Source organism: Talpa occidentalis, unplaced genomic scaffold, assembly GCF_014898055.3.
Source record: "Talpa occidentalis isolate TD23 unplaced genomic scaffold, MPIMG_talOcc4v2.1 talOcc4.4, whole genome shotgun sequence".
NCBI lineage: Eukaryota > Metazoa > Chordata > Mammalia > Eulipotyphla > Talpidae > Talpa > Talpa occidentalis.
The window spans coordinates 27,308,409-27,332,720 of NW_023604295.1; the positions used below are offsets into that span (position 1 = coordinate 27,308,409).

Consider the following 24,312-nt stretch of genomic DNA (forward strand, 5'->3'; position numbering starts at 1 on the left):
TTCTCAAATTTTTAGATTCAGAACTTTTATTTATGTGGTAGCTGGCACTATTTACCATATTAGAAACTAAAACAAAAACTTAGAAATTATATTCAATTATTTTAGATAGATTAGTAATAAATACATTATATGTTAATATAAGCAAATTATTAATTAGAAGAGTGGCATCATATTAGATTTTTTTCAAATGTCAGACTTGATAGCAGAAGCTGGATTCTCATACCTGGCTTTTGCATTTAGTCTATTGTATATTGCACATAATAGCCTCCAGAAAACTATATTCATGAGAGAATGGAAGTTATAATAGCAGTTAATAGCTTAGTGTTATTTTTTTTTAAAAGATTTATTTATTTATGCATACGAGCACTGGGGTACAGGTCAGGTGTGGAGGGTGAGAGGATTCACCCGAGTCAGAGTGGGGGGCAGAACAGGCGGATTGACTGATGAAATACACTGTTGAGGGAAACAGTGGGCAAGACAGGAGAGGTCTGCTGCGCCATGTGGGTCAGCTCCCTGACGGGATAGAACTGAAGCTGCAGTGGCTGCAGATAGCTTCATGGTGCTGAGACTTAACCCCTTGCGCCACCAGGGAGGCCTCAACATTATTTTTTTTCTGTAGTTCTTATGGTAAGATACAAGTTCTTTTCAAAATGAGAATTCTAGAAATATGCAAAATTATATAGAAATATATTTTAGGTTATAAATACTTGTCAATAGGAAAAAGGTTTGTTTTGATTGAAATACACTGCTGAGAGGAACAGTGGGCGAATCAGGAGAGGTCTGCTGCGCAATGTGGGTTACTCCCTGGCCAGGGATTGAACTCCTGTGCTGCAGTGGCTGTGAATAGTTTCATAGGTTGCATCTTAACTTCTTGTGCCACCAGGGAGGCCCCGCTTAGTATTATTCTAAAAATTGTTTTGACTTCTCAAACAGTATGGCTTCAGGACTCCTTTATACTTTTAAAAATTATTGAAGACCCCAAAGTGCTTTTGTTTATGAAGGTTATATCTATTGATATTACTGTTTGAGAAATTAAAACTAAGACTTTTTAAACATTTACTTACTCATTTAAAAATAACAAAAATAGACCCATTGGTGTTAACACAAGTAGCGTTTTTATGAAAATGACAACTATGTTTATTTGAAACAAAAATATTAGTGAGAAGAATACCATTGTTTAACTGACTTAACTGATGATAGCTGAGTTCTCATATTTGCTGGTCTCAGGCTCTGTTCTCTTGGCTCTTAAGCCTGTGAGGAGGGCGTTAGTTTTCTGCTGTCCGAAACACATAACATTGGAGAATACATTTGGTAAAAAGACCATGTTTATGCAGCTTTGTTTTTCAAGAGTAGATTGTTCTCTCTTCTTTCTGTTTCGTTTGGGTTCTTTCAAGTCCTGCACTTGAATAGTTCAGCAGTCAGAGATTCGGGTAATAAACTCAGATTTCAGGTATCACCTCTTTGTGATTCTCTTGCTTCCAGGGTTTCTATCTTAAATGTCCAGCTTTTCTTTCAGCTCTGACCTCTTTTCTCCGTTCACTTATCATGGTAAAGTTGAAATTTTCCCCTAGTTTTTCCTAATCCATAGCCATGGAGCTGGGGAGCATTTTACTGCAAGAAACTATAGTTCTTACCTCTTTCAGTTGCAATTATATGAGAAATTTTGGCTGAACTTCGAATGCCTTTGAACACTTTATCTGAAAATGGTAATTTTTAATAATTTGTTTAGGTTTTATAATCGCCATCTATAGGAAAGTTCATACACCTTTACGCCACTTTTCAGCCTTGTGTTACTGTTTCACTTTGTACCGATAGAGATAAAATTCACATTTATGTATATGGGTGACCAGAGGTGAATAGAACACTAGTAATAGCAAAGATAACTCAATAACCTATCTTTCTGGTCATTTATTCTCAGATCTCTTTGATCACCCCTACCCATTTCTTGGATTTCTGCCTCTACCTAGCCCTTCATCTCTTTCACATGCACTTTCTGGCTTAATTTACCCATTTCCTTCAGTTCGTATATCAGGTATATCCAAAATCCCTGTCGCTATCCCAGCTCTTTCTTGTAAACTCCATCCATACCCATCCACCTCCTAGCATTTTTTCTATTATCTGTTTAAGCACTTTAAACTCAATAATGTGTACAAAACAGAATTTATTTTCTTTCTCCCCTTTACATTTATTCCTTTTCCTTCTGTGTATCATCTTTCTTCCGTTTGTCCAGACCATTAATCTTTCTCTATAACCCTTCAGATGTAGCCAGTCATCAAGACCTGTGTTTTCTTTATCCCTGTTTCTCAAATCCAGTTATTTCTCTTTGTTCAGTAGCACTGTTTCAGGATTACTGCAACCTATCCTCTTGCCCATTCTGCACACCGCACCTGTATCTGTAAATTGCTGGTCTGCTTGAAGCCAGAATCATCTTCCACAATTTTTCCTTTATTCTTCTTCCAGACTGAACTGAAGCACTTGCACTTCCTGGACTTCACCATGCTCTCTTGCTTCCTGGTCTCCCTGCTTTCCCCCCATGTCCCCTTCACTAGCTGGGCATCCTGAACTGTCTTTTTACAGCTTTACAATCTCTACTTCACCAAATAGTATATCCTTCAGGGCAAAAAAAGTTTGGGTTTATATATCTTCTGTGCTTACATTAGAATTGCTAGTGCAGACCGGGGAAACATAACAGATACTTAGTAAATATTTGGTGACAGAATGAGTGACCCTAAATATTGGTTTATGGTGTTCATGTAATATATTCCTTCTGCAGCCCACATCTATGGAAAATGAGATCTGCAGAAATTCATTGGCTGTTGAATCTACCTGGAATAGCTCTTTTCATTGAGTTGGGGGAGGTGAAACTTGCTAAACTGCTGAAGTGGTTCTTTAATCCTATGTGTGCATGACTGTACTTCCTTCTTTAATTGCCGTAGCCTTACAGGTTTCTGTAGGTAGGTATTGTTAATTAGTTGCTTCTCAGTTTGTTGTAAACCCTTTGCTCTATCTCCAGAGACTTTGAATGATTATGTGAATTTTGGCCAGCTTTAATTGTTGTCTTTCTTTGGAAGAAAGGTTTCCCAAAGCTGTCATACCACCATTCTAGAAGTCCTGCCTGTTGTCACTTGTTTCCATGTCAAAGTTATTAGTTGATACCAGTTTTCACCCCTAGATTTTATTTAACACATTTTATACCATAATGCAGATGAAGAAGAAATGCCTTGTGAAACTTTCCCTTTATAATAAACATTATTTTAGGAGCCTTAATACTTTATTTTCCTTAATGCTATAAACTAGATTTGCTAATGGCCGTTCTACTGGGCTGATTTTGGACAGTGGAGCCACTCATACCACTGCAATTCCAGTCCACGATGGCTATGTCCTTCAGCAAGGTAAATGTATTTAACCATGGTTAAATCAATATTAGTTGTCATGAGTACACTGGTAATGAAATATTGAATAAAACAATGAGTTGGACTATCAGAACATATTTCCAAATGTTTCTTTTTTTATTCTTTAGTATGTAATGTGTATTTAAAACTGATACATGGAATAGTTCCATTAATTCTACTTGAAAAAAAGTTATTCACAAATAAATACACAGTAAATTTTTCCCAAGAAGTTGGGTTTAATCTTTCCTAACCTTTCCTAATCTGTTTTATAGGTATTGTGAAATCCCCTCTTGCTGGAGACTTTATTACTATGCAATGCAGAGAACTATTCCAAGAAATGAATATAGAATTGATTCCTCCATATATGATTGCATCAAAAGTAAGTGATAATTGAATTTTCTTTTTGAAATTTATCTCCAACTCCCACACCCTTTTGTGAACTCTGTTAACCTAGCACGTGTACTCTTGGTACTTAGGAAGCTGTTCGTGAAGGATCTCCAGCAAATTGGAAAAGAAAAGAAAAATTGCCTCAGGTTACGAGGTCTTGGCACAATTACATGTGTAATGTAAGTAACCCTTATCTCCTTTGTAGAGCATTATAGGCTATCTTTGCATAGATTAAGAGAGCTTTATATTTTCAAGCTTTATAGTTTTAGTGATCATTTTACCAAAAAATTAGTAACTTTTTTAGGAAGAAGTTTGCTCTCATACTTGCCAAACAAGTATCTCAACAAACTATGTTCATTTGGATTACTATGGTGAGACTTGGAAGGAGGTTTGGTTTAGGGGTGGAAACAAGCATTATGCTGTTTTGCACATTTTTTTTGGCTAGTAAAATGATTTTAGTCTGTAGAGACCTGTTAGGGTAGTTGTTGTATTCTTATTCCTAATACCAATCAGCCATGTAAAAAGTCCTATTATTCATAGCAAGGAGCCAATAAGTATTTCTCTTTACTAAATATCTATCTCTGGATATAGGAGAGGTTGGTAAAATAATCTGCCACACCACTATATATTTATTCATTTCTAACAGTTAAAAGGATGTGAAAGTCATAATTTACTATGGTAGGAATATATCCTGTGTTGAGTTTTTTGCAACTAAAGATGAAGATTTTTTTGTGGGTGTTAGTACAAGAAAAACATAAGTATCTGAAAATGATTAATGATTTTGCCTAGATATTAGACAAGACTTTTTTCTTAACAGCCTAAAGATAATATATATTTCACATCATTTTTTTGAAGTTTTACACCATGTGCATAAGATGTGATGTGTAAGCCTGTGTTTATAATACAGGTAATGAAATCACTAAATCCAAACTTTGAGGGAAAAAAATTGTGTTCTAAAACTGGTTTTGCTATACAAAACTGTGGTGAAAGGGTTTCCTATTGTTTTTATCTCATCATTGTTCTCTAACTATTGTAATTTAAAATTTATTTAATTTGGTTTAGAATTGGGTTTCTTGATAACTCAATCCTTGCTGGGTAAATTTATACCCTTGAAATGCTTTACCCATCCAGGAATGTTATCCAGTTTCATTCAAAAAAAGTATCTAAAACATAATGTCCTAAAAGTGTAGATTGCGAAGAAAATCTTAATGCTTTTTTTTGTTTGTTTTAATCCTTTTTTAATCCATAGTGTGTTATCCAGGATTTTCAAGCTTCCGTACTTCAAGTATCAGATTCAACTTACGATGAACAGTATGTTTTCTTATTTTGTCTACAAGTCTGATAATTAATAGTTCATTGAAATCTTGATGCTAATCTTTTTAAAAACTGTATACTTAAAAGTAGGGAAAGAAATTGATTTGTTTAAAGAAAATCATAGAAGATGCTTAACCTGCAGTGGACTGTGGTAAAGGACTGTGGTGGTGGTTGTGGTATGGAAACATACTTTGAAGAGGTGTGAACCTTTATCTCTGAACCCTTTACATCATTATAAACCAATGTTAACCTCAACTTAAAAAAAAAAGAATGTGTCAAATCTACTCTAAAGTTACAAAGTCACATTAGGAAATACTGTATACCTTTTTAAAGTATTCTCATTTTGCTCTTTTACAAGTTGGTGATTTTTTAGCACTTTATTATTTTGAAGAGGATTGTTTTTGTCTTGTGCCTTATGTTTTCAGAGTAGCTGCACAGATGCCAACTGTTCATTATGAATTTCCCAATGGCTACAACTGTGATTTTGGTGCAGAACGGTTAAAGATTCCTGAAGGATTATTTGACCCTTCCAATGTAAAGGTATGACAGCTTATTTCATAATTAGTCTGGCTTTACTTGTGTATTTAAAGGTCTTGTATAATTATAAAACCTAAATAGAACTAAATTTTGGGGGCTGCTTTATTGTTCTTTGTTTTATTTTCTTATAGGGATTATCAGGAAATACAATGCTGGGAGTCAGTCATGTTGTTACTACAAGTGTTGGAATGTGTGATATTGACATCAGACCAGTAAGTGCCAATTCTGTTTTGTATATAGGTATTATTTAGGACAGTGAAATGCCCCCAAATCATTATTTAAGTTGGTAACTTTGGCCATTGATTTTATAGTCCATTTTAAAATAATGTTTTAAAAAAATAAGTAATAGAAAGGGAAAATACATAACCCTAGAACTCTGGTGTCTAATGTGGTAACTTCTGGCTACCTCGAATATTCAAAATAAATAAAAATTTTAATTTTAGTTCCTGAGCTCACTAGCTACATTATAAAAGTAGTTAGTGGCTGCTGTCTGACAGTGCAGATATAGAACATTCCATAATCACAGATGGAGAGTGCTATTCTAGAGATTTCCAAAACGTGATATACCAAAATACATATTATTGGTGATTTTTCTTGTATATAGCACAGTTTCACTTACTACTTTTATTTTCCAGGAAAGTGCGGTTTAAATTATATAGCTTTTACATGGGGTTCAGTTTAAATGATCTTCCTACTTTGATATTCTCTTATATTTTGTCTTATTTTTAATTGAAGTATAATTGGCACATTAGTTTCAGGCTTGCAACATAATGACTCAATATTTGCATATATTGTGAAATGATCACCCCAGTAAGCTTGGGTACCACCTGTCACCATACAGTTACAGAACCTTTTTTCTTGTGATGACAAATTTTAAGATACACTCGCCTAGCATCTTTCAAATGTGCAATATAGTATTATTAACTAGAGTCACCATGCTGTATATTATATCCCTGTGCCTTTATTATAACTGGAAATTTGTACCTGTTTTGTCAGACTTTTAAACACCAACTCCATATTATATATTATATTCATTATATCTACTTTAAACCCTAGTCAGTTGGTAGCCAAAATACTGCCTCAACTTTTAATTAATTCACTTATTTAGCGCATAGTACTCATAGCTAAAGGTGTGTCAAAAATATGTTCAAACATGTTCAGGAACTAAAATTAATAGAGAAAAGTAGTAATCATTTTCACCAGGAATATTGTCAGATTACTCTTTGTCCATCATAATCATGACTTAATATCATTACCTAATTTTAAGTATACAGCTTCCAGATGAGGATTCTAATAAATATTGGCACAAATGCCAGAAATTGGTTTTTGGAATAATTTATTGATTCTTACACTTTAGCACACGTTAGAATCTGGAGCTTTCTAAAGAAACTAGCAAAAACTTTGCCTGGACTCTATCCCCAGAGATTTTCATTTAATTGCCTGCAGGTATTAATGTCTTAAAAGCTCCCCAAATGAGTCAGATGTATAGCCAGATTGAGAGCCATTGGAATAAGCTACTAAATCTACATAGAAGAATGAAAGGGAAAATTGTAGTGGAGGACATGGTTTTAATTTGTAATTGTATTTAAAACTTGTAATATTTGGGTCTAACTTGTCTTATTTTTTATCCTAGGGTCTCTATGGCAGTGTGATAGTGGCAGGAGGAAACACACTAATACAGAGCTTTACTGACAGGTTGAATAGGGAGCTCTCTCAGAAAACCCCCCCAGTGAGTTGTTAACTTTTTTTTACTATAAAGATTGATTTATTTATGCATACAAGAGCTGGGGTGTAGGCCAGAGTTGCTGGGGGATGGGGGGATGGCGAGAGGATTCACCAGTGACATATTGGGGACCACAACAGGCAGACTGACTGAAACACATTGCTGAGGGGAGCAGCAGGTGAGACAGGAGAGGTCTGCTGCACCATGTGGGTTGGTAGAAGTGGGGAGAGTGTCATGGCTGGAAAATTTGATATTTTAGTGTCTAGGGCTGCTGTAACCAACTACCACATACTGAGTGACTTAAAACAACATATTTTATGATCTCTCAGTTCATAAGCTAGAAGTCTAAAATTAATGTGTTAGTGGGGCCAGGATCACTCTGAAACCTACTGAAGAGGATCCTTCTCTGCCACCTTCCTAGCTTCTGTGGTTTGCCAGCAATTCTTGGTGTATTTTGGAATGCAGTTCAGACTCTACCTCCATTGTCACATGGCATTCTCCCTTCATGGTTGTTTTCTTTTTTTAAAAGATTTATTTATTTATTTATATAAGCACTGGGTATAGTCAGAAGCGCGGGAGGGTGAGAGAATTCACCAGAGCAGGGAGCAGAGCAGGCAGACTGACGAAGAAATACACTGCTGAGGGGAGCAGTGGGCACGGCAGGAGAAGTCTGTCGTGCTATGTGGGACCCTCGCTGGTGGCCGGGGATCGAACCGGCGCTGCAGAGGATGCGGGCAGCTTCGCAACCCAGCACTCAACCACTGCGCCACTGGGGAGGCCCCTCATTTTAACTTTTTAATCTTCATTAATTAAATCTACAGAAACTGTATGTCCATTCACAAATACTAGAGATTAGAATGCAACATAACTCTTTTGGGGATACCACCACAATAGATAGGTACCAGGTTATGTTGCTTACTAATAGTTGCATATTATTAATGTTGCTTGTTAGTTCTAGCTTATTAATAGAGAACTTACATGATAAAATTAGACAGAGGTCTGAAGAGCTCCTGCATTTGGTATATTATGGTATCTTGTGAAAGGATAGAAGATCCTGGTTTGAAGAGAAAGTATTAATAGTCGTAACCTTTAGATTTTAAAAACTCTATCAATTTTTTGTAAGGAGTTACACTAAATACTACATTTCAAAAAAACTTAGTATGCCCTCATAATACCTAAACAATTTGTATATTTGCTGGTCTTTTGATTTCTCATATGAAATGTTTTATATATACCAGCTTAATAATTATTAAATGTTGACATAAGCACAAGTTTGAATGCCTTATTTTACTACATTTTTAAAGACAGTGATCTGGAGCACACTTAATTATAGTAGTAATAATTAGATTTCATAGAAAGTCCCAGAATAATGTACATGGTGTGTTCAAGTGAGTGAGAGACTATCCTTGTCCTTGAGGAGGCAATTACAATCAAATAATAAGGTGCGGGCCAGTCGTACAATGCATAACATGTCTCACTACAGATCAGAAAAAATCAAATAATGGCGAGAAATCCATTGTTACAGATGTCAACCACTTCCCTGCCTACAAAAATCCAAGTCCATACCTCCTACTTCCACAGCCCCTCCCATCTATACCACTCCATATTCTATCTTGACACACACACATTTATTTCACTATGAAACTGACTGTGTTCATATGTAATTGAACATAATAATTGGAAAGTATTAACAATTTGAGAACTATCCCATAAGCAGATTCTAGATAGGGAGGGTACTGAAAGTGAGATAGGGACAATACTAAGCAGTGAAACAAGAGTATGAGTTCAAAACAGAAACACAATTAGGAAAGAATGCAGTTACGGGTAAAGCTCAACCTGAGATCTCATGTTTGGCTTTTGATTTGGGAGGGATGGGACGAGGTGGGGTGAGTGAAGATAGAGGCCAGGATAGTATGAAGGCCTAAAAGGTAATTAGAAAGTTTGAGGACTACAGAAAGAGGGGCAAGTTTGGGATAATTGAATTTGGTATTTGGAAGCATTGAAATAATAGATGAAGCACTTAGCACAGTACCTGCTTTAAAGTGTGAAAGACAGGTTTGCTATTATGAGACATAAATTTAAATTAGTGCCATACTCTGTAGTTTGCAGTTTTCTCAAGTATTTTTTTAGTTTACATATTTTATCACACATTGCACATTAAAAGCCATCAAAGTACTTTAAAAAAAAATCTTTCTATACAGTTCAGTGTGTGCCTACTAGTAGACTGGCTGCTACAAAATAATCATGTTTGGTGGTTGAACTAGAGTCATTAAGTCAGAATTGAACCTCATACTAATCCTTCTTCCCTTTCTTTTAGAGTATGCGGTTGAAATTGATTGCAAATAATACAACAGTGGAACGGAGGTTCAGTTCATGGATTGGTGGCTCCATTCTAGCTTCTTTGGTTAGTAAATACACTACTTTGCAAAATAAAGATTCCTACTGAGTCATTTAATTATACCATTGAAAATACTGAATTTAGTAAAAATACTAAAAATAATTAAGTACATTATTTATCTTTGTAATTTATAATTGTCAACTGGAGAACCTAATAATCAGTCTTATATTTTCTAATATAGCAAAATGTTTCATTGCCTTGTAAGTGGATATTTGTTACCCTAATTTCAATTTCCCCTCTCAAGCAGAGGTGGGAAATCTGTTAACTTGTTCATGCCTCTTCTCCCATTGGCACTTTTTAGGACTTAGCGGTAAGCACAATTAAGCTATTCCTTCTCAGGTTCTGGTTGCCCCATGGTGAGGAAAGGAAGTTAGGAATTGGTTCTTGAGGCAAATGGTGAAGTCATGGTTCTGGGTTTTGCATTTTGCTTAGACTGGTGCTGCCTTATTCTTTCCTGTACACCCTAGACTTGAAGCATTTTCCCTTCACCTCAGCAGCCAAGAGCAGTACTTTATACCAGATTATTAAAAAAACTTTGGTAGAAGAGTGACCAGTTTCAGAATTAGTATGCCATATTAACACAGTTGATCGTTATTTGATTAATAGAAGTATCTTAAGCTATTAAGTGAAACTGTCCATTTATACATTCCTTTTCCATGTTCTATTTCTAATCTCCTAATACATCTTAGATCAAATTGTATTCCATGTATGAGTCCAGTTAACTTGAATAGTTAATAGGGAGTGGATTTCATTAATGTAGCTCAGATTCTTTTGGTCATTTTCCTCCCTTCTGTTTAAGTGGTATGATGTTTGTGTACTATTTGGTGTATACTGGCAAGATTTTGTCTTGGTTCTGAGGAGCATTTTAAGTTCTAAACGTTACCATTAATCAAGTTCTAGAACAACTCTTTATTAATAGTTCTGTACTAGGCCAAACCTTCCAACAATTTCTATTGTTGCCTTAGGTTGACACAAAGCCACCATAGCCAAACCCATTATCTTCTTTTCATCACCATTTAAAAATCCATGAGAGTGTAACAGACCTAGGTAGAAGGACTTATTATACTTTCTAACCTTAGGCAAGATTAAATAGTGTCTTTGGGTGTTGTGGAGGAGGGCAGAAATAAGAAAGGAGTAATAAAATACTATTTGGGGGGAATTTAAGAGTTCTTCAAAGATGTATAAGTTGTTAAAGAATTTAGAAGAGTATTTTCTAATATAGACAGAATAATATATATACTTTTTCTTTCCATTTTACAGGGCACATTTCAACAGATGTGGATTTCCAAACAAGAATATGAAGAAGGAGGGAAGCAGTGTGTAGAAAGGAAATGCCCTTAAAGAGTTCCCAAATCTCTACCTTCTTGTGTCACCTTACGTTTCATAGCTTTAGTATACTCAGGAAAAGAATGACCATCTTTTGTAGAATGTTTATACATTTTTGCATATTTCAATTCCCACTTAAATTTTTAAAGGCTTTAACTGGATCTATAAATTAAAATAAGTTTGTGCTTTTCTTGAAATACACTTATTCTTATTACAAGCATTTTATAATTTTGTATAAATGTCTATTTTCTCTAAATATTTTGCTTTCAGTAAAATGCTTTTCAACTCTGTTTAGTATCTTAATTACCAGTGGATTGGTAGAATTGCTTTTTATTAACTAGTAAGACTTATTGCCTATGCTTTTTACATTAGGCTTGCAAAATTAAATAAAATTTACTAGCCATTCCAGAAATACATTTTTGGACTATTGTGTGTAATCACTTGCTACTTTAAGTATTGAATGTATTTTTCAGTATTTGGGTGAAAAGTATTTAATGTTATTAACAATAGTGTCCAAACCCCTTTTACCTTCTATTAACTATAGTAGTAAAAATGTTACCTGAATCCCAAAAACTACCTTATTGCCTTTGGTAGAGCAGTTGATATCACTTTACCACTCTCAGATACAGGTGACAGTAGAGCTTATATGTCAGAAATTAGAAAATGGAAATTTGAACTTTATACCTGATTATTAAAAAAACTTTGGTAGAAGTGACCACTTTCAGAATTAGTATGCCATATTAACACCACAATTGATCGTTATTTGACTAAAAACACATTTTCTTGATAAACCATTTAACATATAATTTTGTAAATAATATGTAATCAAAACAAAAATAGTCAACGAATAATTCAGACATTTTAGGCAAGACTTGTCTTCTGAGCTTGAGAAAGATGTGGAAACTTTTCTTGAAGAAATTTTTCTTTCTTTTTCTCTAAACTTTTCTTTCTTGTTTTGATACGAATTTGTTTCTCAAGTTTCAGTCTACAATGATAAAAACATAACAGCAATTTATATAAAACTTCCCTGTTACTCAATATAAAATATCAAACTATGTCCAAATCAATTACTTAAAAGCCTCAATTAATTATGCCAGTCTCTAACAGGTATGTCATGTGTATTGCTAAACTTGAACAATCACTGTAAACCTGCATAAGTCAAAGATAAATGTGAAATCAAAAGCATCTAATTTCTAATTGTTTCTAATTTCCTGACAGGAAATAATGTACAGATCTTTGAGCCTGTTACAGATTGGGCTTTCTACTATATTTTATTGAATATATTAGCTTTTTTACATCCTGAGAGAGACCCTGAGACTTTCCGGATTCCCTAATTTCAAATAGCAGTCAGTGTACCATATCATTCCCCCTACAACAAAGAGAATAAAACCACACTAAGAGATGATGCCTAGATGCCAGTAACATACCACTCAGCATCCGCAGGCATATGAGGAATTTGTACCTTAGCTAAATTATGTTGCTCTCTTATCACCAATCAGGAATCATCAAAATTACAAATGATAAGATCTTGGATGCCAATTCTCCATTTCAGTTGGTATTTTACGGGATATGTTATTAACCAGTAGGCATATAATCTATAGCAATACAATAAAAAGGCATACCATAATGTGCCGGTGCTATGGGGGAGGTCACAGAAATTGAGATATGCATAATATTTGGGTAAAGACAAAAATACATGTATAAACAAAAAATAGGATATAAGCTACTTTGTAATGAAGTATAAATACTAAGTTGAAATCAGATTATACATTCTATTCATCAATCTGCTCCAACCAAATTTTAATCATTCATTAAAAAAAAAAAATCTGAAAGAATAAAGGTTTGTTAAGAATATGCAGATTAGGGCCTTCCTGTTGGTGCAAGTGGTTAAGCACAGCACTGTGAAGCTGTTCCCTGCTGGCCAGGGAGATACCCACATGGCGCAGCAGACCACTCCTGTCCTGCCTGCTATTCCCCTCAGCGGTGTGTTTCAGACAATCTGCCTGTTCTGTTCCCCACTTTGTCTCTGGTGAATCCTCTCACCCCCTGCATCTCTGGCCTGTACCCCATTTCTTGTATGCACAAATAAAAATCTTAAAAAAAAAAAAAAGGCAACAGTACACTGTATGTATTAGAATGCTAACATGTTTCTCAATAGTAAGATTTTATAAAACTTTGTCTTCTTTTCTCTGATTTTTCTTTTTCCACAAAGAACACTCATTAGTAATGTGTCTGTCATTTTATATAAAGGTAAATATTTCATTATTAAGAGTACACGTATAGCTCACCTGACAAAACGGTCCACATAGGGCATCGCAAAAAATCGTTTCCTATTATATCTCTTATTTAGGTACCATGGTATAGGCCACTGTTTGAACTTGTGCCTGCCAATAAAAGCAAAAATGTAATGCCTTAGAGAAAACTGAATACATTTTCACTTTTTGCAATTTTAACCTCCCTTGGATTAAATAAAATGAGATATAGTTAGCTTCTGAAAGGTCTTTTACATTTTAATGAATTATGAAATATTCTAAACTTGGAGAAAAGTATCGAAAATATACTGCAATATGATCACAGTAAACTTACTGCAAAACTGCAGATGTTAATATTTTGCAATGTTTGCTTCAGATCATGCCTTCAAAAATATATTTATATATAAATTTAAAGATACAGATAAAGTTCTCTACTTACACAATAGCTCTAAGCCACAAACTGAAGATTACCTAAGACTTGCTACATATATACATACTGTATATGTACATAATCACTTTATGCATGTTTATGTACACATGTATAAAAACAATTTGATATAGATCCAATTTGATATTTACATGTTTATTTTGTACTTTTTTTTATTTTTTTTTTTTTTTTATTTTATTTTTTTTTTTTTTGATAGAGGCATGCTTTATTTATTTGTTTGCTGGTTTGTTTGTTTGTTTTGTTTATACATGCACTGGGTACAGTCAGAAGCGCGGGAGGGTGAGAGAATTCACCAGAGCCAGAGCAGGGAGCAGAGCAGGCAGAAGGACCGAAGTACACTGCTGAGGGGAGCAGCGGGCGGCAGGAGAGGTCTGCGCGCCATGTGGGACCCTCCTCCAGTGGCCGGGGAGCAGCCGGGGATCGAACCGGCGCCGCAGAGGCCGCGGGCAGCTTCGCAACCCAGCGCTCAACTGCTGCGCCACCGGGGAGGCCCCTATTTTGTACTTTTAATGTAAGTAAATTATACCAACTAATACAGTTGTCTACATCTATTTCAACATAATGAAACCTAAAAAACCATAATGTTGAGTAGGAAAAAAGGAAAGTATAAATTGATAGAGTATTTATTTGAAAATACTTCAAGTAGGGAGGCAGCAGGAGGATTGATTTCAGGCTTTTAACCCATCATTTCTAAAAATTCAGAATCTGTAATATTAAAAGCCTAAATTCCAGTCTCTTTGTAACTTTGGCTTTCATTATATAATTTGATAGTGCCACAAAAGGTTAACGGTTATTTTACTTAATAGTAATGGTTATTTTATTTGTCAGTTCATCAAAAGGTAATAGTCAAGGATGAAACATCCCAAAACTAATCTCTGACAAGACTGTCAGATGTTCTTTTTTGAGAGAAAAAAAAAAATTGGATGTAATTTTTTTAAGAAGGGGGTCTGCATTTAAAAGGCTATCTTAAATTTTGCATGCAATAGAAAAGTAGGGAAAAGGCACTGGAATTAAAATGTCTGAGATTATAAGCAATATTGCAAAGAGGATGTAAGTGCTTTGTTCACTATTTTAACTGGAAAAATTAAAAGCAAAATAACAAATATCCTTGAAGAGAAAAGCTCTCCCACAGATTCTAAAATTGACATTCCCACCCCTTCCTAACTGACCTCAACTGGATTAACCCAAATAAAAATGAGTAGAAAATAAAGTTCTTAGATGTTTTGGCAATCTCTTTCATGCACTGGATTAAATGATTACAGTAACAGAGATATTCCCCTAAATCTGGCTGCAAATTCTATCAAAACAACCTATAAGTGTTATATGGTATAATTTCAAAAATAGAGACATTCTCCAACCACCCAAAATGCCTTCCCCATTTTGTTGACCTATGTTTAAAAATCTGCTGATGATACTTCCTTTTGGCAGCTCAATCCAAATGTCAATTAACCCCTGGGATACAGAGAATGTGCCTTGTTTTTCTCAATTACATATCCCTTAGTGTGAATGGTCAGTTATCAGGACTCTGGGAACTGCATGTGCATCTTGATGGCAACAGGAGTAAACCAAGATACTTATTAAGAGCTGCTTTTTTTAACAGTCCCAGCTTCTTAATGGGCAAAGAAGACAGGTGTGTATCCTAAAATTAGTCTCATGGGGCATATAAACCTCTGAAATTGTATGTGCACAGATACATTTTTCTGGGAGGAAAGATCTGTAACATTCATTAAACTCCCAAAAGTCCTATGATTCACACGAGGTAAAGAACCTACAAATAACTGAATCAAAGAAACAGGATGCCTGGGCCACCAGATAAATCTATCTTCATTCATACCCTGGAGGTCCTAAGGAGTTTAGGGACACATGTTTATATTAGATACATCTCTAATTTATCTCATATGGTCATTTTTCTTAAGAGATACTGAATAGGGTTGAGGCATGGGATCTCTACTCTCATCTTAGAAAAGTCACAATGTAATCTGTGTACCATATGATTCTTCCAAAGATGTCTCTTCTCCAAGCACCAGGTCTAGATTTTTCTTGACCAGTCTGAAGCAGTCTTATAGCATCTTCTCTTTCCTGAACAACTTTATCTAATGCATCCATAGACTCTATTACCTGAGAAGAGAAAGATACAATTTCAACAATCACCTAAATAATGTCAAAACAAAGAAAAAATAGCTATGGTGGAGAAACCTGACAGACAACACAGTAACCAAATTACTGATGCAGATAACATCAATGAAACAAATCAACAGCCTCTTGATCTGATGCACTGAGAATATGGCATTGCCACGATATTCCTCCCAATCATCACAATTACCATGGGGAATATGTAAACCCAATTGGCCTGTACTATTGAAAAAAGTCATGAAAAACAAAGACTAAGTATAGAGACTAAAGGAAACTAGAGACATATCCAAAAAACCCTCATGCAGGATTTTCATTTACTATAAAGGACATTGGTATGGTAATTGATGAAATCTGAAAAAGTTCTGTAGATAATACTGTCTCTATGTTAATTTTCTGATTTTGAAAATTGTACTTTGGTTATGTGAAGGAAATATATACACTTAAGATTCATGTATGCAATTCTCAAACGGCTGAGGAAAAAGAAAAAAGCAAATGTGATAAAATATTCACAGGCAGATCTAAGTGCATGAGAATTCTTTGCATTATTCTAACTATTCTGTCAGTCTCATATCAAAATAAAGTTTGAAGACCAAAAAATGTTTTGTAACTCAACTTTCACTAAGTCAAAATAACCTTCTCCACGATTACGGCAAATAACGGATTTTATTCCGTACCGCCTTTGACTCTCTCCAGGGATAACAGGCGCTACCCTCTAAGAGGCAGTGTGGCAATCACGGTTGTGAGCAGTATGGGGAAGGGAAACTAAAGCAGCTGAGATTAGACATCAAAACTAACACTACTACAAAAAGCTGAGTTCTGGGCTCACTGACTACTTGCTATGGCACAGGAAAATCAATGATACAGACTTAACCTCAAAAGCAATCTATGAAAAAAAAAAAAAAACCCTAATGAGTCTAACTAAATAAAATATTAAACTTCTATGTGGAAGAAATGTCTTAAACAAGTACAGCTATGAAAAGTATCTATATATACTGATATAGAAAGACATCAGGATATACTAGGTAAGTAGAAAACGCATATTTTCTACAATATAATCAAATTTTATAAATAAAAACAATTAGACACACTGCCACATGCACAGAAAAATTCTAATGGATAAACAGGCAACATGTTTGATTGATTACTTCTAGGAGTAGAACTGCAGAACACGGGATTTTTACTCTTAATGATAAAGAAAATCTAATTAAAAACTGACATTTTCAGAAATGAGAAAATAACACTATAGAACTGTGTTTTAAAATAGTTAGGATTGTAAATTTTGTTGGTTTTTAACCATAATTAAAAAATTTTGAGCCAGTTGGTGAGGAAACAGGATAGAACTAGCAATGTAAAATGGTGCTGCTTACTTTAGAAAAACAGCTTGTGCCTTTTGGCCAGAATGTTTGCCTTCTAGTAATTTGCCAAATGAAAGGAAAGAGGAGAGGAACCCACCATGTACTCTCTGGGCCTTTTAGAAAACTTGAGAGTTGTTCCTTGGCCACATGCATGCAAATCTACAAGAAAGGTGATACTGTAGACACCTAAGGGATGAGCGCTGTTCAAAAAGTAATGCCTAATGTTACCACAGCCAAACTGGAAGAGTCTATGTTACCTTCATGCAGCTGGCATTGTTGTAAACAGACAAGGGCAAGATTCTTGCCAAGGGAAATAACGTTCGTATTGAGCATATTAAGCACACCTCAGAGCTAAGAGAGCTTCCTAAAATGTGTGAAAGAAAATGACCGGAAAAGAAGAAAATGATCAGAAAAGAAAGCCAGCCAGGAGAAAGGTACTGGAGTTCAACTGAAGTGCCAGCCAGCTCCACCCAGAGCAGCACACTTTGTGAGAGACAATGGAAAGGGGCCTGAGCTGCTGGGACCCATTCCCCATGAATTTGTGGCATGCTAGGTATGAAAAAAATAAAAGACTTCTGGACTATAAAAATGTTTCTCTTAATTTAGTAGAAGTGTGATGTCCCCTCTCCAAACTTCTAATTGCATCCTAATTCACTGGATGATGCCTTTAGTCAAATTTAGTGTTTTGCTTGCTGAAAGATGGTGGTTTATTATACAACAAAGAATACATAGTCAATTTTTAAGAACATTGCCAAGTGATATTTATAAAAGATCTATACTCTTTTGAAAATAGTCCCTCTGGAAAAAAAGAATTTAATAAATGAAGTTTATCTGTTGCCTTACCAAAGAAAAAAAATGTTGGCAATTTTTTAAAATGTTAAGCATAGATTTACCACATCATCCAGCGATTTCACTCCTAGCTCTCTACCAATGAAAAATAAGAACATATGTCCACATATATGTTGAAGCTACAGATAGGAATGGGAAGTGACTACAGAATGACATGAAATTTCATTCTGGTATTACGGAAATGTTCTAAAATCAGTAGTTGTACAACTCTATTAAGTTTATTAAAAATGAAGCAGAAACAGAATGAAAGTAATCTACCTGACAAGAAATGTAGGATCATATACACACCTAAACGGAGTTTTATCCCGCACAAAACAGTCTCCAGCCTCCCCCAAATTTTACCTTATCCAACCTCTCTGGACTTGGCATTGGCAAACTCTGCCTCTTGGCCTCCTGCTCTAGAGTCAGGAGCATGTTCCTTTCTTTCAGTAGCACATACCTATATCAAAGGATAAAAAGCTTGTGATTTTATTTGTGGTTATATTAATAAAGTTGTGATTTTTGACATCAAAATTAATGGTCTGTACTTAACAATTTTTTAGAAGTCTTGATATATATAGAACAACATTACAAAGATAATTCCTTTAAACAGATCTGTACTTATGCTTATTCATTTGTTCAAAAAATTTTCCGTATGTCACATATTCTATAAAGTGCCAAAAGAGTTACAAAAAAAGCATAAAACATAGCCTGTACATTCCAACTGGAGAGAAGATGGAAGTAAATAACATTTATTCAGCGCCTGTTTTATGCCAGGCAATGTGCAGAGTTCTTTAAATATATTATTTCATTTAATTCTCACAAAAACCCTTTGAAGTTGGTGCTATTTCCACTTTCTAAATGAAGAAACAAAGGCTGAGAGAAATAAGGCATTCCAGAACACGCAGCTAATTCAGGTACAAATCAGACTCCCTGTGTAAAAACATCTATTCTATTTTTATTCTGCTGCCTCTGAAAGTAAAATGTGATGTGGTATACTGTGGTATAAAATGCAAATACCATAAGAATTAAGCGGGAAAGATGAGGCATCTCTAGCTAAGATGATCAAGGAAAGCTTCATAGAAATGGGACTAAGCTAAGAAGGAAAGCAACATAATCAAAGGTACTAGGAAGGAGTTATAGATAATAAATCATTTCCTATTATCCACGATGAATGAAATAGCCCTAATCATCCCCTTACAGATAATGCAGTCACAGTGTATTAATACAACTTATTTTTCTATAATGAACCTGTGACATTTTACTCCTAACATTTCTGGCTCCAAATGGGATACCTTTCCCCTCTGACACAAAATATATATGTCTTTTCTAACACCACTTCTCGAAGTGTCTGATACTCACAACCTGCAGTTAGCAGCAGATTCCACAGGTTTAACAGTTCAGTCTCACAAGACTATCTCCTAAGTCAGATGTCAACAGCAAGACCCAGGTCTTTGTGTATCTAACTGACCAGAGGTAAATTGATAACAACAGCTGTTCAGTTGTTACCATGAAGGACTACAGCTCTACTGTTGCCAGGTCACAGGTCTGATTATTCAAGAGCCAGAAATCCTTATTTTTATGTAAACTTCCCAATTTGAAAACATAGTACAGTCCAAACAAAATACAAAATTGGGCTAATATAGTCCATTAAAAATACAACCCTGTCGGGCCTCCCCGGTGGCGCAGCGGTTGAGCGCTGGCTTGCGAAGCTGCCTGCAGCCTCTGCAGCGCCGGTTTGATCCCCGGCTGCTCCCCGGCCACCAGAGGAGGGTCCCACATGGCGCGCAGACCTCTTCTGTCACCCGCTGCTCCCCTCAGCAGTGTACTTCGTCACTCTGCCTGTTCTACTCTCCGCTCTGGCTCTGGTGAATTCTCTCACCCTCCCACACTTCTGACTGTACCCAGTGCTTGTATAAATAAATAAATAAATCTTAAAAAAAAAAAAAAATACAACCCTGTCTTAGATCCTATCACCCTCTCTATCAGGAGAACCCAGCAGAAAAAGCTACACATATTACCAACTAGAAGCACCCTCCAACATACTTTCCCAAAGAATTTAAATTAAAGATCCCAGACAGGCAAAAGGTAATAGGAGAAAGATCAAAATGTGACCAACTATTTATTTCACATTTAATTTTACCAGTTTGGTTGGTGGGAGTGCAAACTGGTCCAACCACTATGGAGAGGTGTGTGGAGATTTCTTGACCTACTAAACATAGAGCTTCCATATGATCCAGCAATTCCACTCCTAGGTATTTACCCAAAGGACACAGAAACATCAATTCCAAAGAGCACCTGCACCCCTATGTTTATAGCAGCACTGTTTACAATAGCTAAGCTTTGGAAACAACCCAAATGCCCAAAAATAGATGACTGGATCAAGAAGATGTGGTACATATACACCATGGAATATTACTCAGCATTCAAAAAAGATAAACACATGCAATTTGCAGCAACATGGATGGCGCTGGAAGGGATCATGCTCAGCGAAACAAGCCAGAAAGAAAAAGAAAAATACCGGATGGTCTCACTCATAGCAGGAATCTAGAAAACTTAAATAAGGAACCAGGAAAATGAATAACTATAAGAAAGTGAAAATCAAAATCAACAAACAACTATGAAGCAGAGACTCTCTATGGGGGCTGGGGGGTGGGGAAAGGAGGGCTTGTGGTCAAAATAAGGGGGTTGCAATTGCATGGGGAATATAAAAATAAAATTTATATAAAAAAAAAACCCCACAGCTAAAAAAAAAAAAATAATTTTACCAGTTTGCTGAAGCTGTAGGTATAAAGATACTATTATGGTTAGTAGTAATAGTTAAAATTCTATACCCTTAACTACTTAAGAATTCTGACATATTTGTCTAAATGAAACCTAATCCTTCATACTAATAAAAATCTTCTACAATTTTATGTATCACATATATCATTCACAAAACTATAAGACAAAACACTTCACTCAATTTCTTACATCAGAGAGATATACAGCTTATACCTGTTTACACTGTAACTGTTTCAAACACCTAGATGCTAATGTACTTAGTATACTTACCAAAGTTTATGTAAATCTTCATTACTTTTGTTCCTTAATTGCTGACAGGTCCATGAAGCTCCTATTAAAATGATAAATTCCTAAGATGAAATAATTTTCTAGCTATGTATCCTTTGGTAAGTTACTTAACCTCACTAAAACTGTTTCCTTACTTGTAAAATGTATAATCGCCTTATTATATCCATAGTATAATATGTAATTAAGATTAAATTGGGGTTACTCTAGATAACATGAGAAAATATTGATGCTAGCAATAGCATTCAAAAATGTTAACATTAATACAGAATTTTCACAATAACATCAAAATACTTTATATAATTGTCAATGATCTCTAAAAAAGTGAAATCTAAAACAAACCCCAAACCTCACTTCACTTAATAATTTTAATCTGCTCCTCTTCTAAACTTCTTGTCAACCTGCCAAGGAACAACTAACACTACTATTAGACAATCCTTTTAGTTTTCTCTACTAGATGTTCCCAAAGGAAACACAAAATAATTCCCAAACTGGATAATCCCAAAAGGTTGCAAGATTCAATAAATATTTTCAATAATGACTAACCCAAATATCTCACCAGATTTCACTTTTTCTTGACCCCAGTTCTTTGGGTCATCAAAAAATTCTTCCAGTCCTTTCCTTGACAACGTGGTATGAATTAATCTACACTGGTTAAAAGATGGGACATCAGTTGTATTCTTAGGCAACAAATTAAGAGAAAACCTGCAATTGAAATACATAAATGAGTCCTTAGAATTTTACAACATCTGAATTTTATAAGCAATAACTAGAACATTTCCTCATTTATAATGATAAAAATCATACTCAGAGTTTCTGCACAGGAAAAATTATATTTTACAATATGTAAAGTGCCTGAGAAATTATTTTTAACATTATATTTCAGATGTTACTACCCTATAATTTCAGAGGTTAATATATTCACATAATTTTAAAGGTAATACATTAAATAATTGTATTTTTAAGGTAACATTTTTAGGTCCTTCATACACTGCCAGAGAATGTATAAGCAGATAAAAACAATCTGAAGGTTAATTTTGCAACACGTATCAGAGGCTCAAAATACTTGCCTCTTAACCCAGTAACTCCTCATCTGAAAACCTCAATTGAAGAAATTTATCATAGACAGGAATTTAAAAGTTAAAGTGCATATAAAAGCATTGCATATGATATTTAAAAAGTTGATAATGTAAATGCGCAACTGGGGAATGGTTAAAAAAATCTAATGTGCATTCGTATGATAAATTATTACACAGTTATTTTAAAAATCACGTTTTCAAAGAGCCTCTAAAGATCTGGGGAAATAATTTAAAGGAAAACAGTGAGATGTGTCACTGAAGTGTATCACAAGTGCCATATCCCTAACAAAAATATTTAACCTGAAACTAATCATGAAGAAGCAATCAGACAAATCCAAATGAAGAAATAATCTAAGAAGTTTGATCTTATCAAAAATGTCAATGTCCTGAAAGAAACATTTTCTGAATCAAAGGACATGAAAGAGATGTGACATGCAATAAAATACCACTGACTGGGTCCTGAATAAAAAGGAAAATAAAATGAAATTACCAAGACAATCAATATTTGAAATTGCACTGCACGCTAGATAATAAAAGTGCAGTCAGAGTAACATACTGATATTTAAATATCCCAATTCAATCACTGTAGTATTGTGGTTACTAAGACAGTTTTCTTGTTCTTAGAACATATATGTTGAATTGTCATGTTTGCAGTTCTGACATGCCTCAAGTAGTGCAGGAAAAAAGCATGGCTATAAAAAGAAAATGTGACAATATGTTAAAGACTGTTAACATCAGTGAAGAGTACATATTTTTTTTTACTATTCTTAAGACTTTTTCCATTGGTTAGAAATTTTTAAAAATAAAAAGTTGGGGAAACAAGAGTAGAACATAAAAAAGCATAAGTAAATATTACTATGATTTTAAGAATATGTGTATAGATGCAAAATTTTAAAAAATGGAAGAAAATATGGTTTTTCTCTGAGAAAAAAATTTTACTTTCTTATTCAAAATACTTTACCCATTTTCCAAAGTGTCTGAAAATGGACATGTTTCATTTTATAATAATAAAAATCTAAACTAAATTTTTAAAGAAAAAGGACAATGAGATGGCAGAGACAGTTAATCAAAGCTTGTCACCCTGATGAAGTTACAACCTCTGGGCTTCCGCAAAATGAAAAAAAATGCATATATTCCTTACTCTGAGATGAGTCTAAGCAGTAATATAATAAATAGCACATGATAGGTGCTCAACAATTGTGTTGAATTCAAGAGCATAATTACCCTTATGAACTACACTTGGTAAATTACAATACCTTTAAAAATCCGACACATCCAATTATTTATAAAAATCAATTCATTATGAACGAATGCCAATAAATTGGAGGAAACCATACACCCTAAGCAAAAAAGAAAAGCAGTCCAGAAGACCGGCTGTGCTTCCAGAAATAATGATATCATGGGTAGGGTGTTTCTCACACTGCAGGGCGACTTTCCGTTTATTTAATAACCAACTTTCGTTTACCCACTCAACATTTACTGAATAATGTGGTGATAGAGTCTGGAAGTATAAAAGCTCCCGACAGAGTGCTGGTCCTTGGCCAAAAGCTCTTCAGAGAAGTTTCTTCCACCCAGCCCAAAAGGATGCTTCTGTACCTCTAAGCTTCAAATACTGGGGATATGCAGACTCCCTGCACTGACAGGTTTACAGTAAACGGCAAAAAGTGTTTTAGGAGGGAGTGGAAATGCATGAGGTGGGCAAGTTCTCCAAGGTCACGCACTCCTCACGGAGGTGTAATCAACGGCTCAGCCATTCCTGCCGCCTTCGCATCCCCGAGCTGATCTCAGCATCTCAGCAAACCACCAAGCCCCAGAATTGGAGAGATGGACAATTTCTACTCCTCTCATCACTTAAATCACTTACCCTGTGCCACCGGGGGCCTGAAGACCTATTAACGACCTAGAAATCTTCAGAGTAGCTGATAACTTCCTGCAAAGAACGGCTACACTGGCGGCAGCCATCTTTTCGCGTAAGTAAGCAAACCGTGTTTCCGTCAACATGACGTCACTTCCCGTGGAGCGAACTGGAACAGGATTTGCCCTCATCCAATATGGCCACCTTTAGCCTTCG

General features: G+C 35.1%; 2 protein-coding genes across 2 annotated transcripts in view; one reads left to right on the forward strand and one right to left on the reverse strand.

The window, feature by feature from the left end:
* The window catches only part of ACTL6A (actin like 6A), a 23,813-nt gene extending 12,322 nt beyond the window's left edge, over positions 1–11,491 (forward strand). Inside the window, exons 6-14 of the mRNA XM_037525147.1 lie at positions 3,298–3,392; positions 3,665–3,771; positions 3,869–3,958; positions 5,029–5,090; positions 5,519–5,633; positions 5,762–5,842; positions 7,264–7,359; positions 9,671–9,757; positions 11,012–11,491. Of these exons, the coding sequence (XP_037381044.1) occupies positions 3,298–3,392; positions 3,665–3,771; positions 3,869–3,958; positions 5,029–5,090; positions 5,519–5,633; positions 5,762–5,842; positions 7,264–7,359; positions 9,671–9,757; positions 11,012–11,092 (814 nt within the window). The 3' untranslated portion in view covers positions 11,093–11,491. The remainder of the gene's footprint in view (positions 1–3,297; positions 3,393–3,664; positions 3,772–3,868; positions 3,959–5,028; positions 5,091–5,518; positions 5,634–5,761; positions 5,843–7,263; positions 7,360–9,670; positions 9,758–11,011) is intronic.
* On the reverse strand, positions 8,093–24,223 carry MRPL47 (mitochondrial ribosomal protein L47). Its single transcript, XM_037525148.2, has 7 exons — positions 24,106–24,223; positions 21,722–21,867; positions 21,148–21,208; positions 18,457–18,553; positions 15,765–15,895; positions 13,366–13,461; positions 8,093–12,062 (listed from the first exon to the last, which is right to left on the reverse strand). The coding sequence occupies exons 1-7, from the start codon at positions 24,201–24,203 to the stop codon at positions 11,939–11,941; spliced, it is 753 nt and encodes a 250-aa protein (XP_037381045.1). The 5' UTR covers positions 24,204–24,223; the 3' UTR covers positions 8,093–11,938.
* Positions 24,224–24,312: the final 89 nt, after the last annotated feature.